The sequence below is a fragment of the Saccopteryx leptura genome, chromosome 6 (genome assembly GCF_036850995.1).
Source record: "Saccopteryx leptura isolate mSacLep1 chromosome 6, mSacLep1_pri_phased_curated, whole genome shotgun sequence".
NCBI classification, from domain to species: Eukaryota; Metazoa; Chordata; class Mammalia; order Chiroptera; family Emballonuridae; genus Saccopteryx; species Saccopteryx leptura.
Window position 1 is genome coordinate 53,591,985 of NC_089508.1, and position 17,112 is coordinate 53,609,096.

General features: G+C 38.8%; 1 protein-coding gene and 1 pseudogene across 5 annotated transcripts in view; one reads left to right on the top strand and one right to left on the bottom strand.

Moving 5' to 3' along the window:
* DPP8 (dipeptidyl peptidase 8) overlaps positions 1-17,112 on the top strand; it is a 78,400-nt gene that overhangs the window by 9,607 nt on the left and 51,681 nt on the right. For all 5 annotated transcript variants that reach the window (XR_010746312.1, XM_066344401.1, XM_066344399.1 and 2 more), the window contains exon 4: positions 3,005-3,117. Coding sequence is in view for 4 of the 5 variants with exons in the window: in XM_066344401.1 (XP_066200498.1) it covers positions 3,005-3,117 (113 nt within the window). In the remaining variant the exon portion in view is untranslated. The remainder of the gene's footprint in view (positions 1-3,004; positions 3,118-17,112) is intronic.
* On the bottom strand, positions 10,113-15,180 carry LOC136375860 (ORM1-like protein 2 pseudogene; annotated as a pseudogene).

Below are 17,112 nucleotides of genomic sequence, written 5' to 3' on the forward strand. Positions count from 1 at the left end.
AGAGGGAATTAACCCATGTATTTTCCTTTGAGGTAGAATTTGTCTTTTGCCTTTCATGTCTTTTGTCATGTAGAATTTGTCATTTTTTTTTATTGCTAAATTTATTTTTCTGTAGTTTTGCATTATAACTAGATAGGCTTTCTCAACTCCAAAGTTTTACTTTTTAAAACCTTTATATATTTTGGATGTTCTGGTTTTTTTTTCATTGGTCTGTCAAACGCTAATACTATGCTGCTGCTATTATTATATATTATCATAGCTCTCTGTTTTATTTTACTTTTTATTTTTACTATTTTTGTTTGCTTGTTTCTAAAATTATATTATGCCTCCCCCCCATTCTGTTTATACAGTTTAAGATTACATTATACATATAAAATTGGGGGGAAATGACAATCTTTAGAATGTTGAGCTTTTCAAAAAGTTGTATCCCTTTTAATTTGTTCAAGTCTTATATCTATTTGAATTTTTAAATTTTATATAAATTCATTTTTTTTTATAAATTCATTTTTAATATATTTTTTAAGAAAGCCAGAGGGAAAGACAGGCAGGGAAAGAGATGAGAAGCAGCAACTCATACTTGCGTTACTTCAGTTGTTCATTGATTGCTTCTCATACGTGCCTTGACCAGGAGCTCCAGCTTAGCCAGCAACCCCTTGCTCAAGCCAGCAACCTATCATATCACCTCGATGATCTTATGCTCAAGCCGGTAACCCTGCACTCAAGCTGGTAGCCTGCTCTCAAGCCAGATAAACCCATGCTCAACCCTGCGACTTTGGGGTTTTGAACTTGGGACCTCAGCATCCCAGGTCCATACTCTATCCACTGTGCCACCACTGGTCAGGCAGGCTTAAATTTTTTAATATACTTCAAACACCAGTAAATGCCAATGTGCATAAGGAAAGAAACAATGGGAAAAGCCCATTTTGTGCTTACACTGAACTAGTGTGTGTATACATAGAATGCCTTGGAAATATAAAACGATTTTTAAATTACAGTTGACATTCAAGGTTAGATAAGTTTCAGGTGTACAGCATGGTGGTTAGACATTTATATAACTTTAGAAGTGAGTCCCTTCATAAGCCTTGTACCCCCCCCCCCCCCACTCACACACACACACTATGCCTTGGAAATTCGTATTGGTTATTGGTGAAACCAAGGAAAACATAGAATGAAGAGCAGTTTCAAGGACAACTGAAATGATTATGAGGAATGGCTTTCATTTGAGGATAGCTGAGAACCAGCTTTTTCATATTTGAGGGCTGAAGACTCTTATAAGGAAGGAGAGGGCTTAAAGAGAATATGATCACATGTTGTAAAATTATGAATGGTATGGAGAGGTGACTGCAATCTTAAGTATTCTATAACAGAGTGCCCTGGCTGGATAGCTCATTGGGCTGCAGTGGTGGTCAACCTGGTCCCTGCCGCCCACTAGTGGATGTTCCAGCTTTCATGGTGGGCGGTAGTGGAGCAACCAAAGTATAAATAAAAAGATTTAACTAAAGTAAGTTGTTTTATAAAGATTTATTCTGCTAAACTTAGCAAAAATTCGACATAAAGTACTTGATAAATAATTATTATTATATGCTTTAACTTGCTGTAACTCTGCTTTATAAATTTTATAAAGTTAAGTTACTTCCCTACTTTATAAATCACCATTATTACTGTGGAACCAGTAGGTGGTTAGAAAATTTTACTAACAGAGATACAAAAGTGGGTGGTAGGTATAAAAAGATTGACTACCCCTGGGCTAGAGCATCATTCCAAATCACAGAGGTAGCTGGTTCGGTCCTCAGACAGAGCACATACAGGAACAGATTGATGTTCCTGTCTTTGTCTCTTTCCCCCTTCCTTTCTCTCTAAAAATCAATAAAGTAAACATTAAAGAAAAGTTCATAACAAAGTAACTCTGGAATATACAAAATAGATTTAAGACAAAAGCAAGTACCGAAATAAATGTCAACTGATATTTAAGTTTTTACTCCATAAAGCAACCCAAACTCAGAAAGGTTTAAGAAAAGTTGAGGAAAATAAGTGATAAAAATGTGGATATTTGAGGGCTCATCTCCAACCTTTGCAAGGGTTAGTGTGGAAGCTGCATGCCCTTCCACAGACTGTCTTCTCTGCCATAGGGAACACCAGGCTGACACTCTTACAACCAAGAGTTTCTTGTTTTTACTATGAAATTTATTTTCTCCTTCCTTCACTCTCCTAGCTTTTTTGGAAGTGATACCTTTCTAACATTGTTTAGAAATAAGAACTTTGTTTTACTTTGAGTTTTCTTTGGTTCACATCTTCAAAACTGAAGTGTATTTCTTATTTTCTTTTGTATGTAGCTCATTCTACACTGCTGTGATCTTCCCATTCAGTTACTGCGTTATTTCATAGAGTAGACCTGGCTTCTACTTTATATAGACTTCTTTCCTTCACCTTTCCCCAATAAAGGATAGAGACTTTTAGCAAATCAGATACCAGATTCTGTGTTATTTTAATAGAAGTGCCCTTTCATTTGAAACTTATTAGTGATTACAGTTATAGAACAATAATGAAGAAAAATGAGAATTTAGTTAGACCTATTTATTTCTAAATAAGTACTTTAATGATTCAGAAAAAGAAGAAATTTAGTAATCTGAAGTCACAAAGCACGTTCATTTGGAATCTCATGAGTCTATTGTCAACTTGTAAGAAACTTAACAATTTTCAAAAAAATACTAAAATGACACTTGTCCTTATATCATCATATACACTTTTATGTTTGTTTTGAGAGGGACTAAGATCTGAATATCAGAATGAAACATGAGCGTTTTTCTGTGAAGCCTGAGTTTTATTGAAGCTAATTTCCATGGCGTGTGTTGTGTGCATCTGCTACTTGTTTAGCATTCATCAGAGATCCCTGTTTAGAGTACAAAGATGTGCACATATAGAGGGCAATATGTTCTTACTACTATGATTGCAATAGATCACTATTTTAAAAAATTATTTTTAAAAAGATCATTTTCTCTTGCAGCTATGTCTGGTGAGAACAGAGAAAATACACTGTTTTATTCTGAAGTTCCCAAAACCATCAACAAAGCCGCAGTCTTAATGCTCTCTTGGAAGCCTCTTTTGGATCTTTTTCAGGTAGGATTAGACATTGTCACTCCTGTGATTTGGTGTATGTTTTAGCATTTTATTTAGAGGTAGAAATTCAGTTTGGCGTTTTATAGTTGAAGTAGATGTGAATCAGAAAACATACTTTGATTACTTGACTCTTGCAATTTATTGAATCTTGTTTTATGGCCCACAATATGGTTCTTCTTGATAAATATTCTGTGTTCACTTGAAAAGAACATGTATTCTGCTGTTGGGTCTATAAATGATCATTTCATCAAGTTGATTTACTGTAGTATTTAAGTCTTCTATGTCCTTACTGATTTTCTATTTTTTCTATCAGTTATTGAAAGAGAATGTTGAAATCTCCAACCATAATTGTAGATTTGACTACAGTGTGTCCGTAAAGTCATGATGCACTTTTGACCGTCACAGGAAAGCAGCAAAAGATGATAGAAATTTGAAATCTGCACCAAATAAAAGGAAAACCCTCCCAGTTTCTGTAGGATGATGTGGCAGCATGTGCGCATGCACAGATGATGACGTAACACCATGTATACAGTGGAGCAGCCCATGGCCATGCCAGTCGAGATGTGGATTGTACAGAGGAAAGTTCAGTGTGTTCTGTGGCTCGCTAAATTCGAATCCGTGACCAGAGTGCAACGTGAATATCGGCAGGTTTATAATGAAGCGCCACCACATGGGAATAACATTACTCGGTGGGATAAGCAGTTGAGGAAACCAGCAGTTTGGTGGAGAAACCTCGTTCTGGTAGGCCATCAGTCAGTGACGAGTCTGTAGAGGCTATACGGGATAGCTACCTAAGGAGCCCTAAAAAATCTGTGCATGAGCCTACATCAAACTGCACTGGATAGGTATGAAACTGGGAGAGTTTTCCTTTTATTTGGTGCAGACTTCACATTTCTATCGTCTTTTGTTGCTTTCCTGTGACCGGTCAAAAGTGCACCATGACTTTACGGACACACTGTATTTCTCTTTGTAGTTCTATTAGTTTCTGCTCTATTTATTTCAATCTATGTTATTAGGTGCATGAGTGGTTAGGATTGTTATGTCCTCCTGATAAATTGACTCCTGATAAATTATTGTTATGAAATGACCTTTTTTGTTTCTAGCAATGTTCTTTACTATGAAATTTACTTTACTATTAATACAGCCACTTCAGCTTTCTTTTGATTACAGTTACCATGGAATATGCTTTTCCATTTTTAAATTTTTTTAAAACTGACTTTATTGAGATTAATGCACATACCATGCAATTCACACAAAATACACAGTTCAGTGGTTTTTAGTGTATTCACAGAGATGTGCAATTATCATCACAATCTAATTTTAGAACATTTAGTCATCACCAAAAGAAACCCTTGTCCCTCCCCATGTCCCCACCCTCCATAACCCCAGGCCTAAAAACCACCAATCTTCTATGAGTCATGATAGATTTGCCTATACAATATGTGGGCCTTTGTACCTGGTTTCTTTTACTTAGCACAGTATTTCCTGGATTCGTTTACATTGTAGCAAATAACAATACTTCATTTATTTTTATGGCTGAATAATATTTTATTGTATGGCTATACAGTAGTACTCCCCTTATCAGTGGGGGATACAGTCCAAGATCCCCAGTGGATACCTGAAACCAGGTAGTACTGAGTCCCAAGTATACCGTGTTTTTTCCTGTACATATGATACAGTTTATGTATACATACAGTAAAGTTTAATTTACAAATTGCGTATAGTAAGAGATTAACAATAGCCTATAACAAAACAACAATTATAACAATATGTTTGTAGTAAAACTTATATGAGGTCTCTCTCTCTCAAAATATCTTATTGTACCTTTTTACTTAATGGAAGCACTTTATGGCTTCTCTTTGGCATATCTTAATTGCCAGTATCACTACTTTTGTGTTGTGAGGCCATTATTAAGTTAAGGTAAAGGTTACTTGAACACAAGCACTGCAATACTGAGGCGTCAATCTGATAACTGAGATGGTTCCTAATTGACTAATGGGGTTGTAGCATAAACAGCGTGGATACGCTGGACAAGGGATTATTCACATTCCAGTCAGGACAGAATAGGTAGGTGCAAGATTTCATCATGCTACTCAGAATAGCACACAGTTTAAAACTTATGAGTGGTTTATTTCTGGAATTTTCCATTTAATATTTTCAGACCACGGTTGATTGCAGATAACTGAAACTGAAAAGCAAACGGGGAACAATGTACTACATTTACATTGATCCATTAGTTTGTGAATATTTGCATTGTTTCAGCTTTGGGGCTTTTATAAATAATGCTGTTTTAACATTCATGTACAAGATTTTTTTTTTTTTTTTTTACAGAGACAGATAGAGAGTCAGAGGGATAGACAGGGACAGACAGACAGGAATGGAGACAGATGAGAAGCATCAATCATTAGTTTTTCGTTGTGCATTGCGACTTCTTAGTTGTTCATTGATTGCTTTATCATATGTGCCTTGACCACGGGCCTTCAGCAGACTGAGTAACCCCTTGCTGGAGCCAGCGACCCTGGGTCCAAGCTGGTGAGCTTTGCTCAAACCAGATGAGCCCGTGCTCAAGCTGGCGACCTCAGGGTCTCGAACCTGGGTCCTTCCACATCCCAGTCCAACGCTCTATCCACTGCACCACTGCCTGGTCAGGCTCATGTACAAGATTTTGTGTAGGTTTGTTTTCAGTTCCTTTGGTATATATCTAGGAGTTCAATTGCTGGATCATGGGTAACTCTATTTAAATTTTAAAGGAACTACTAAATTGCTTTCCATAGCAGCTGCACAGTTTTATATTCCCACCAGTAATATATGAAAATTCTAATTTCCTACATCCTTATCTTTTTTTTTTTTTTTTAGTGAAGTGAGAGGCAGGGAGGCAGAAGAGAGACAGACTCCTGCATGCACCCCGACCGGGATCCACCCGGCAAGCCCCCTACCTGGTGATGCTCTGCCTATCTGGGGCAACTGCTCTGTTGATCAGCAACTGAGCCATCTCAGCGCCTGAGGCGGAGGCCATGGAGCCATCCTCAGCACCCGGGCCAACTTGCTCTAATGGAGCCTTGGCTGTGGGAGGGGAAGAGAGAAACAGAGAGGAAGGAGAGGGGGAAGGGTAGAGAAGCACATGGGTGCTTCTCCTGTGTGCCCTGGCTGGGAATCAAACCCAGGACTTCCACACGCGGTCTGATGCTCTACCACTGAGCCAACTGGCCAGGGCCCTTTGCCCATTTTTAATTGGGTCTTTTTAATGTTGAGTTTTAAGAGGTTTTTTTGTATATTCTGGATACTAGACCTTTATCAGAGGTGATATGCAAATATTTTTCTCCCATTCTGTGGATTGTCTTTTTACTTTTTTTTGTGTGTGTGTGACAGAGAGACAGAGAGAAACAGACAGGGACAGACAGACAGGAAGGGAGAGAGATGAGAAGCATCAATTCTTCGTTGCGGCACCTTAGTTGTTCATTGACTGCCCCCCCCCACATGTGCTGTGATGGGGGGGGCTACAACAAACCGAGTGACCCCGGGCCCAAGCTGGTGAGCCTTGCTCAAACCAGATGAGCACATGTTCAAGCCAGTGACTTTGGGGCTTCAAACCTGGGTCTTCCACATCCCAGTCCAATGCTTTATCCACTGTGCCACCACCTGGTCAGGCTACTTTTTTCTTTTAATTGCAGTAATTATGAGTATAAAATCGGCCATAATTACCTTTGGCAAGTGTTTAGTACTATAAGCATTAATTTAGATTTATACATCTAAATATAGTTACTTTTTCTTTTATGGAGGATGAAACATTTTTGTGACTTCCTCTATATTCATCATTTACCTTAATCTAAAGTTATTATACTTTAATTTTTTTTTCGTACTTTTCTGAAGTTGGAAACAGGGAGGCAGTCAGACAGACTCCCGCATGCGCCCGACTTAGGATCCACCTGGCATGCCCACCAGGGGGCAATGCTCTGCCCATCTGGGGCTTCGCTCTGCTGCAACCAGAGCCATTCCAGTGCCTGAGGCAGAGGCCACAGAGCCATCCTCAGCGCCCAGGCCAACCCTGCTCCAATGGAGCCCTGGCTGCGGGAGGGGAAGAGAGACAGAGAGGAAGGAGAGGGGAAGGGGTGGAGAAGCAGATGGGCGCTTCTCCTGTGTGCCCTGGCCGGGAATCGAACCTGGGACTTCTGCACGCCAGGCCGATGCAATTTTTTAAAAATTATGCTGAAATATACATTATATAAAAGTTACTATCTTAATCACTTTTAAGTATACATTAGTGTACATCGGTGGGGCAAAAACAGGTTTATGATTGTGAGCATGAAAACAGTTTATTCTTATTATTTATTGTATTATTTTTCTTAAAACAACTGTAAACCTACTTTTGCCCCACCCTGTATTTACATTTTTATGCATCCCATCACCTCCACCCATCCACAGAACTCTTTTCATCTTGCAAAACTATAACTCTGTACCCATTACACATTAACTTCTCATTACCGCTCAGTCCAGCCCCTGACTACCACCATTCTGCCTTCTGTTTCTACTCTAGGTACGTCATATAAGTGGAATCATACAATGTTGATCCTTCTGTGCCCTGGCCAGATAGCTCTGTTGGTTGGGGCATTGTCCTTATACCACAAAGGTTGTAGATTCGATACCTAGTTGGGGCATATACAGGAACAGTCTGATGTTTCTGTCTTTCTTTCTCTCTTTCTTACTCTCTCCCTAAAATCAAGAAATAAAATTTAAAAATATATTTATCTTTTTGTGACTGGCTTATTTTACTTAGAGTAATGTTCTTAAGGTTTATCCATGTTGTAGCATGTGTCAGAATATTTTTTAAGGCTGAGTAATATTCCATTGAATGCATACCATATTTTGTTTATTAATAGACTTTGGCTGCTTCTACCTTTTGGCTATTGTTAATATTGCTGCTGTGAATGTGGGTATACAAATATCATTTTGTGTCCTTGGTTTCAATTATGTTAAGTATATACCCAGAGATAGAATTGCTGGATCATATAATTCTATTTTCTGTTTTTGAGAACAGCCATACTATTTTCTTAGCAGCTTCACCATTTTACATTCCTACTAGTGGTGCACAGGAATTTCAGTTTCTCCACATCCTTGCCAAAGCTGATTATTGTCTGGCTTAAAAAAAAAAAAATTTAGCCTGACCAGGCGGTTGCACAGTGTATGGAACGTTGGACTGGGGATACAGAGGACCCAGGTTCAAAATGCCAAGGTCGCCAGCTTGAGCATGGGCTCATCCAGCTTGAGCTCAAGCTCACCTGCTTCATTGTGGGGTCACTGGCTTAAGAGTAGGATCATAGACATGACCCTGTAGTCGCTGGCTTGAGCCCAGGGGTTGCTGGCTTGAGTGAAGGGTCCCTAGTTCTGCTGTAGCTCCCTAGTCAAGGCACCTATGAGAACAATCAATGAAAAACTTAGGTGCCTCAACATAGAATTGATGCTTCTCCTCTTTCTCCCTTCCTGTCTGTCCCTGTCTGTCCCTCTCTCTGACTCTGTCTCTGTCAAAAAAAAAATTGTTGATTGTAGAGAGGGAGAAGAAAGGAAAGAGAGAAGAGATCCCATCAATTTGTTGTTCCACTTATTTATGCATTCATTAGTTGGTTCTTGTATGTGCCCTGATCGGGATCAAACCCACAGCCTCAGCATGTTTGGATGACTCTCTAACAAACTGAGCTAACCACCTGGCTAGGGCTCTTTTTAATAGTAGCCATCCTAATGAATAAGCGATGGTAAGTCATTGTGGTTTTGATTTGCATTGCCCTAGTGATTAGTAATGTGCTTATTGGCCATTTGTATATCTTTATTTCAGAAATATCTATTCAAATCCTTTGCCCTGTTTCTTAATTAGGTTGTTTGGGGTTTTTTCTTGTTTACTTTCTTGATAATGTCCTGTTTGAAATAGGGACCACCAAGAGAACATGTGCAAGTCCTAAAGGTGTTTAAAAATATGATCTTTGCAGGTGTAATTAACCCTATGAGTAGTGAGTTTTTTTCATGCTCGCTAACCCCTGGGAGTGTGTTTTTTTTTTTTTCAAAAAATGGGATTAGTTCCAGTTCCAGTTTTATGTTTATTTGATAACCAATTTATGGAAACAAGAAGAACATACATTTACCTTTTTTTAATGTTGCCTTACACATTTTTAAAATAAAAATTTTTGTTATCTCATGCAATTCTTCAGCTCAAAATTTAAAGACGTACACATACGATTGTACTCTGGATGGTCAGGAGGCATGAGGAAGAATGTGAATGGTCATACTACTCAGGTTTAAAGATCTCAAAATGAAATAATCCTAGATTTAAGGTGGGCCCTAAATGCAGTGATTGGAGAAAGAAGAGGGAAATTTGAAACAGACATGGAAGTCAAAGGCCATGTGAAGGCGTAGACAGAGATTAGAATTAAGTTGCCACCAATTTAAGCCAAGGAACCCTTGAACCACCAAAAGCTGGAAGAGGCGAGGAAGTATTCTCCTCTAGAGCCTTTGGAGGAAGCCTCGCCCTGCTGACTCCCTGACTTTGGGCTTCCATCTTCCAGAACTGTGAAAGAATAAATTTCGGTTGTTTTTAGCTACCAAGTTTGGTAATTTATAATAGTAGCCTTAGGAAAGTAGTGCATGGCATTTGACATGCAAAAGTTTGTGTTTGGGGGGGGTGACATTTATTCTAAGGAAAATATATAGCAAAACAAATTTGGAAGGTAGTGGATGTGGAAGATACGGAAAGACTTAATCACCAAAGAACTGCCCAAACATGGCCTTTTGCTGTGGAGGAGAGTGAGTTGTTCTTTACCTCACTGCCCTTTCCTGATTCAAAGAAACGATCCTATCAGGGCTGGGCCCAGGGAACCCCATCTTCTAATCTCTTCTCTTCCTGAGAGTTGGGGAAAGGTTAGTTCATAGGCTCTTAAAATATAAAAGATAGTATTGAAAAGGGAAAGATGTTATAGTCTTTTGTTCCAACTTTGCCCCCAGCTCTACTCTCAGTATTTATTGATGCAAAAGAGACAAAGCCCATGGAATTGGGGCAACGTTGGCAGCAGTACACTGAGCAGTTAGGCTACCTTGATGTGGAAATGAGCAGCATCATACTTTGTATAGAACCTGGCTAGGTGGTACAGTACAGAGTACAATCGGAGAGAGGCTGAGGAGTTTGTGAGAAGTAGAGTGGAGCCCATAGTCCATCTGTTCCCAGTGTGTCAGTAGCTAAGCCTTGTCAGGGGTCTCAAAGGGTGTACCTTTCATAGTATGTACATAGCCAAGTTATTGATGGTGTTGGTCAGAGTCCAGACAGTAGGAATGCTGCAGAAGAGGAAGCTGAGGAGAACCACATGATGGTAGTCCTACCAAGATGATGCAGGCCAGCCAATGCCTTGGTTATTATTCGTTGCTTGAGGGTTGGGGTTTACTTCACCTGTACACTCCCACATTCATCCTGCCAGCTTCAGAAGCCTAGCAGTTTTGAAATTTGATGAAGTTCAGTCAGTTTTTTTTCTTTGATTGCTTGTATTTTTGTGTTATATATAAGAAACTGTTGCTTAATCCAAGTTTAGCACTTTTTCGTTTGTGGAATTTTACATGAGTTTTCTGGTTTTAGCCCTTATATTTAGGTCTTTGATCTATTTTGAATTAATTTCTGTATATGGTATGAGATAGGAGTTCAAATTAATTCATTTATGTGTGGAATCCAGTTGTTCCAGTACCTTTGGTTGAAAGCTGTTTTTCCCCAATAGTTGTTTTAGTACTCTGTTGAAGGTCTGTTGACCATCAGTATATGGATTTATTTCTGGACTCTCAATTCTATTCCAGTGTCCTGTAAATCTATCTGGATTGAAATTGGAAAGTGTGAGTCTTACAACATTGGTTTGTTTGTTTTTTCAAGATTGTTTTGAAATTCTGTATGAACATTATTAGGATCAGCTTATTTATATCTGGAAAAAAGGCATTTGGAACTTTGATAGGCATTCTGTTGATTAATTTTTGGGGTGTAGTTCCATCCATATTCTTAAGTCTTCCAATTCATAAACTTGGGATGTCTTTATATTTATTCAGATCTTTGTTTCAACAATATTTTACAGTGTTCTGTATACAAGTCTTACACCTCTCTGGTTAAATATATTTCTAAGTATTTTGTTGTTGTTTTTTTGATATTTTATCTTTTTCTTTTTTTTTCTTTTTAGATGAGAAGCATCAATCATAAGTTTTTCATTGCGTGTTGCAACACCTTAGTTGTTCTTTGATTGCTTTCTCATATGTTCCTTGACCACGGGCCTTCAGCAGACCGAGTAACCGCTTGCTTGAGCCAGCAACCTTGGGCTCAAGCTGGTGAGCTTTTGCTCAACCAGATGAGCCTGCGCTCAAGCTGGCGACCTCGGGATCTCGAACCTGGGTCTTCCGCATCTCAGTCCGACGCTCTATCCACTGTGCCACCACCTGGTCAGGCTTTTATGATATTTTAAATGGAGTTATTATTTTGAGAGAGAGAGGAAGAGATTGAGATGAGAAGCATCAACTCGTAGTTGCATCATTTTAGTTGTTCACTGATTCCTTCTCATATGTGCCTTATCGGGGGCTAAGGGGGTGGGGGACAAGCCAATGACCCCTTACTCAAGCCAGCGATATCTTGGGCTTCAAGCCAGCAACCTTTGAGCTCAAGCCAGTAACCTTGGGAACATGTTGATCCTATGCTCAAGCTGGTGACCCTGTGTTCAAGCCAGCAACCTTGGGGTTTTGAATTTGTGACCTCAGCCTCCCAGGTCCACACTCTATCCACTGTGCCACCACCAATCAGGCTTAAATGGAGTTATTTTCTTCATTTCATTTTTAGAGTGTTCATTGCTGATGTATGGAAATATAACTGATATTTGTATATCTCAAATTTGTATCCTAAAACTTTGCTGAACTGATTAATTAGCTCTATTAGTTTTGTGGGGGTTTTGTAGATCTTATAGGGTTTTCTATATATGATATCATTTTGTCTGTAAATAGAGATAGCTTTCCTTTTCCCTTTCCAATCCAGAGCTTAATTATTCTTCTTTTTCCCCCCCCTAATTGCTCTGACTAGAACCTCCAGTACAGTGTTGAATTGTAGTGGTGAGAACATTCTTTCTTTTTCCTAATTTTGAGGGGAAAACTTTCAGTTTTCACTATTAGGAAGATATTAGCCCTGGGTTTTTCATAAATACCCTTTATGAAATTGAGAGGTTTTCTCTTTTTTCCTGGTTTGTTGAATGTCTTTATTATGGAAGGGAATTGGTTTTTTCAAATGATTTTTTTGCCTATTGAGGTCACTTCTTTCTATTAGTATAGTATATTACATTGATTGGTTTTTATATGTTATGCTAAGCTTACATTCCTGGCCTTAAATCCCACTTTACCATGTATAATCCTTTTAGCAATATGATCCTTATTCAGTTTGCCAGTATTTTGTTTTCACTTTTATTCATAATTAAGTTTGTGTCAGTCTTTATTAAAACAAAAAAATCAAAATTTCAGTCAGAGCATTACATAATATGTACAAGAATATACAAAAGTAAAAGAAAAACTATATATCTACTACGCTAGCACAGCAGAAATTTCTTTTTTTTTATTTTTATTTTCCAAGTGTGTGTGGGGGATAGACAGACTCCTGCATGTGCCCAGACCAGGATCTACCCGGCAACCCCCTTCTGAGGCCAATGTTCTGCCCATCTGGGGTCGTGCTCACAACCAAGTTATTTTTAGCACCTGAGGTGGAGGCTCCATGGAGCCATCCACAGTGCCCAGGTCAATGCGCTTGAATCAGTTGAACCATGGCTGTGGGAAGAGAACAGAGAGAGAGACAGCATGAGAGGGGAGGAGTTGGGGGAGGGGTGAAGAAGCGGACAGTCACTTCTGTGTGCTCTGACCAGGAATTAAACCCAGAACATCCACACGCCAGGTACCACTGAGCCAACCGGCCAGGGCCCAAGTTTGCCAATATTTTATTGAGGACTTTTGCATCTATAGTCATAAGGGATATTGTTCTGTAGTTTTATTTCCTTGTCATGTCTTTGTCCGGTCTTGGTATCAGGGTAATACTGACCTTATCAAATGAGTTAGAAAGTGTTTCCTTTTGTTCTCTCTCTCTTTTTGAAGAGTTTGAGTGAAATGCATTTCATTTCTTTTTTTCTTTTTTTTCTCATCTTAACTCTTTAAACATTTGGTGGGACTCATCAATAAAGCCATCTAGTCCTGGACTTTTCTTTGTGGGAAGTTTTTTGATTACTAACTCAGTCTCTTTACTCATTATAAGTCTGTTTATATTTCCTATTTCTTCTTGAATCAGTTTCGATGGTTTGTGTGTTTCTAGGAATTTAACCATTTTATCTACATCACCTGATTTGTTGGCATACAATTGTTCTTACTATTTTCTTATCTTTTTTAATTCCTGTAAGATTGTTAATAATGACCTTCTTTCATTCTAGAATTTAGTAAATTGAGTCTTCTCTTTCTTTGGTTTTTGGTTTTGTTTTTCATTTTTATATTTTTTTATCATTCTAGCTAAATTTGTCAAATTTGTTCCTTTCAAAGAACCAACTTTAGTTTTGTTGAGCTTTATTGTTTTTCTATTTTCTATTTTGTTTTATTTCAAATCTAATTTGTACCATTTCCTACTTTTCCTTGCTCTGGATTTAGTTTTTTTGGGTTTTATTGCAGTGTCAGGTGGAAGGTTGAGTTATTGATTTGAGATTTTTTTTTTTAATGTAAGCATTTATAGTTATAAATTTCCCTCTGAGAACTGCTTTTGTTACATCACTTAAATTTTGGTATATTGTGGGTTTTTTTGTCTCAAAGTATTTTCTTTGTGATTTTTTTTTCTTTGACTCATTAGCTTCTTTCTTGTGCCAACAACATCTGGAAACTGTCAAGGCAGTTAGCTGTTTCAAGTGTAAGGCTCACCTCATTTGTTTCCCATTTCTCAGGATCACTGTCTTTTGTTGTCTGATGTCCAGTGTCTTGAAAACATACATATTTTGTCCGTTTTCTCAGTTGTTTCAGATGGGTCAATATATGTGGTTCCTGTTACTCCATGTAGATAGAAGTGGAAAGTTGGTTTCATTTTATCATTTAAATCTTTAATCCATATGGAATTACAAAGTTATAAATACAGAGTTCTTTTATGAAAGTTAATTTCTTAGCTCTGAAATTTCTTATGTTCTGATTATTAAGACATTTTAAGCAGAGACCAAGTCTGGTGACATTCAAGGGTAATGAGAGGAGAGAAATGAAAATATTATATACTCAGAATTGCTCTTGTCTTCTATGTAGGCTTCTGTGTAAGAGATATTTAAAACAAAAGATCAGAATTAATAAAACTTCGTTGAATTTGCAAATTTTTTATATTGGGGATAATGAATCAAAGAAAAATACAAAGATCAGAAAATATTTTGAGACAAAAGAAATGTGTATATATATAATTTAACATTAATAAAAATGATACAATGAATACAAAAAACTAGGTGAGATTTTACCAGGATTCCAAGGTTGTCTTTTTTTAACCTCATCTAACATTATTTCAGTTTTGTAAGTACACACCTATATTTACCATATTTGTCTGTTTGTTTGTTTATTTGTTTTAAGTGAGAAGTGGGGAGATAGTGAGACAGGACTCCTGCATGTGCCCTGTGATCTACCTGGCAACCCCTCTCTGTGGCTGATGCTCAAATCAACTGAGTTACCCTCTGTACCTGAGGCTGATGCTCAGACCAACTGAGCCATCCTCAGCACACAGGGCTGATGCTCGAGCCCATTGAGCCACTGGCTGCAGGAGAGGAAGAGGAAGAGAAGGGGAGTGGAGGGAGAAGAAGCAGGTGGTTACTTCTTTTATGTGCTCTGACCAGGGAATGAACCTGGGATGTCCATATCTGGGATGTCCATATCCACTGAGCAAGCCTGCCAGGGCCATATTTACCATCCTTGAAAATAATGTATTGTTTCAGTGTGCTGGCTTAATTTTGGAGTGGTACACTTCTGCCAAGAAGCTTGTCTGGACCTCTTTTTAGTGTATTTCACCTTGGTAGCAGAATCCATGTCTGTTTCCCTTCTATCAAACTCAGAGTATGAAGAGCTTTAGTGAGTGAGGGAAGATATGGGGTATCATTATTTTTAAGTTAGCATTTATTAGATTTGTTTTCTTTATATTCCTTTTTAAATTTTATACATGTATCAATAATATTTCTTTTTTTCCTTTCTTTTTTTTTTTTTAATCAGGTGGGAGGCAGGGAGGCAGAGAGACAGACTCCTACATGAGCCCTGACCAGGACACACCTGGCAACCCCTACAGGGCAGTGCTCTGTCCATCTGGGGCTGCTGCTCTGTTGTTCAGCAGCCAAGCTATTTCAGCGTCTGAGGCGAGGCCATGGGAGCCATCTCAGTGCCGGGGCCAAATTGCTTAAACTATTCCGGGAGGAGAGGAGAGAGAGAGAAGGGGGAGGGGGAAATGTGGAGAAGCAGATGGTCGCTTCTTCTGTGTGCCCTGACCAGGAATTGAACCTGGGACTTCCACACACTGGGCTGAAACTCGACCACTGAGCCAACCAGCCAGGGTTCTCAAATAATTTTTCTAGCTTGGGAAAATTAGCAGCAGCAGCAGTCATTAATTACAAATACTCTTTGGGAGAGATTTTTAACAGATGTTATAGGTAGGAAAACAAAATGGCACAGATGCTGCTCTCAGATTTTTTTTGTTTTTTAAAACCTATTTCTACTCAGAAATACTAAAAAAAAGTAAAAACAGGACCATAGCCGAATAAGTAAAAGAGACAGTAACTCTTACTTAAATTTCAAAAAAGAGATCACCACTGTACCCCACAAGGGACCAGGATGCTCTCCTGGCCAGGGCTGAATAAGAACTAATGTTCTGGGATAGTATTAACACTTAGATAGATAGAAAGAAAAATAACCTTTCAAGGGGAAAAACATCATGTTAGGTTTTATATCAGTGATGTGACCAAACCTGACCTAGAGTTTTTTTGGGGTTTTTTTTTTGGGGGGTTTTTTTTTTTTCATTTTTCTGAAGCTGGAAACAGGGAGAGACAGTCAGACAGACTCCCGCATGTGCCCGACCGGGATCCACACGGCACGCCCACTATGGGGCGACGCTCTGCCCACCAGGGGGCGATGCTTTGCCCATCCTGGGCGTCGCCATGTTACGACCAGAGCCACTCTAGCGCCTGAGGCAGAGGCCACAGAGCCATCCCCAGCGCCCGGGCTATCCTTGCTCCAATGGAGCCTTGGCTGCGGGAGGGGAAGAGAGAGACAGAGAGGAAGGAGAGGGGGAAGGGTAGAGAAGCAAATGGGCGCTTCTCCTGTGTGCCCTGGCTGGGAATCGAACCCGGGTCCTCCGCACGCTAGGCCGACGCTCTACCGCTAAGCCAACCGGCCAGGGCCTGACCTAGAGTTTTATAAGAGTATTATTAGTAGATAGAATGAATTGGTACTAAGGACAGCTGGTATTGGGAACTTATTTTGTGCCAATCATTGTGTTAAACACTTTACATATTTTTCCCAGTTAATCTTCACAAAGCTAAAGTTGATGATTTATTACTATTTTGAAAGTGAAAGAAATTACTCTTTGAAAACTTTAAGTTACTCAAACTGACTTCTAGTGAGGGTCAAAGCTTAGATTTAAGCCATTTGACATTAAAGTCTGTGCTGTTGACTGCATGTCAGATTGTGAAGTTCCATTTTGGTAATGTGGAAGATCTTAAATGCCGAGCCAAGGTAATGAGATGTAATTCTTGTTCTCTAATATATTTATATATTACAATCATCTGGAGACCCTTTACCACGAAATCTTTCAGCAGACTTCTTCTAATTAATCTATTTAACGTTTCTGGAAATTTTGGGGGTCACTCAAAATGTAGATAGACTCAGTAATATTGGCGATACTAGAATTTGGACTAAAAGCAAAAAACAAGCTTTCAGAAGACTGAAATACATGATTTCTCTTTTCTTTTGCAT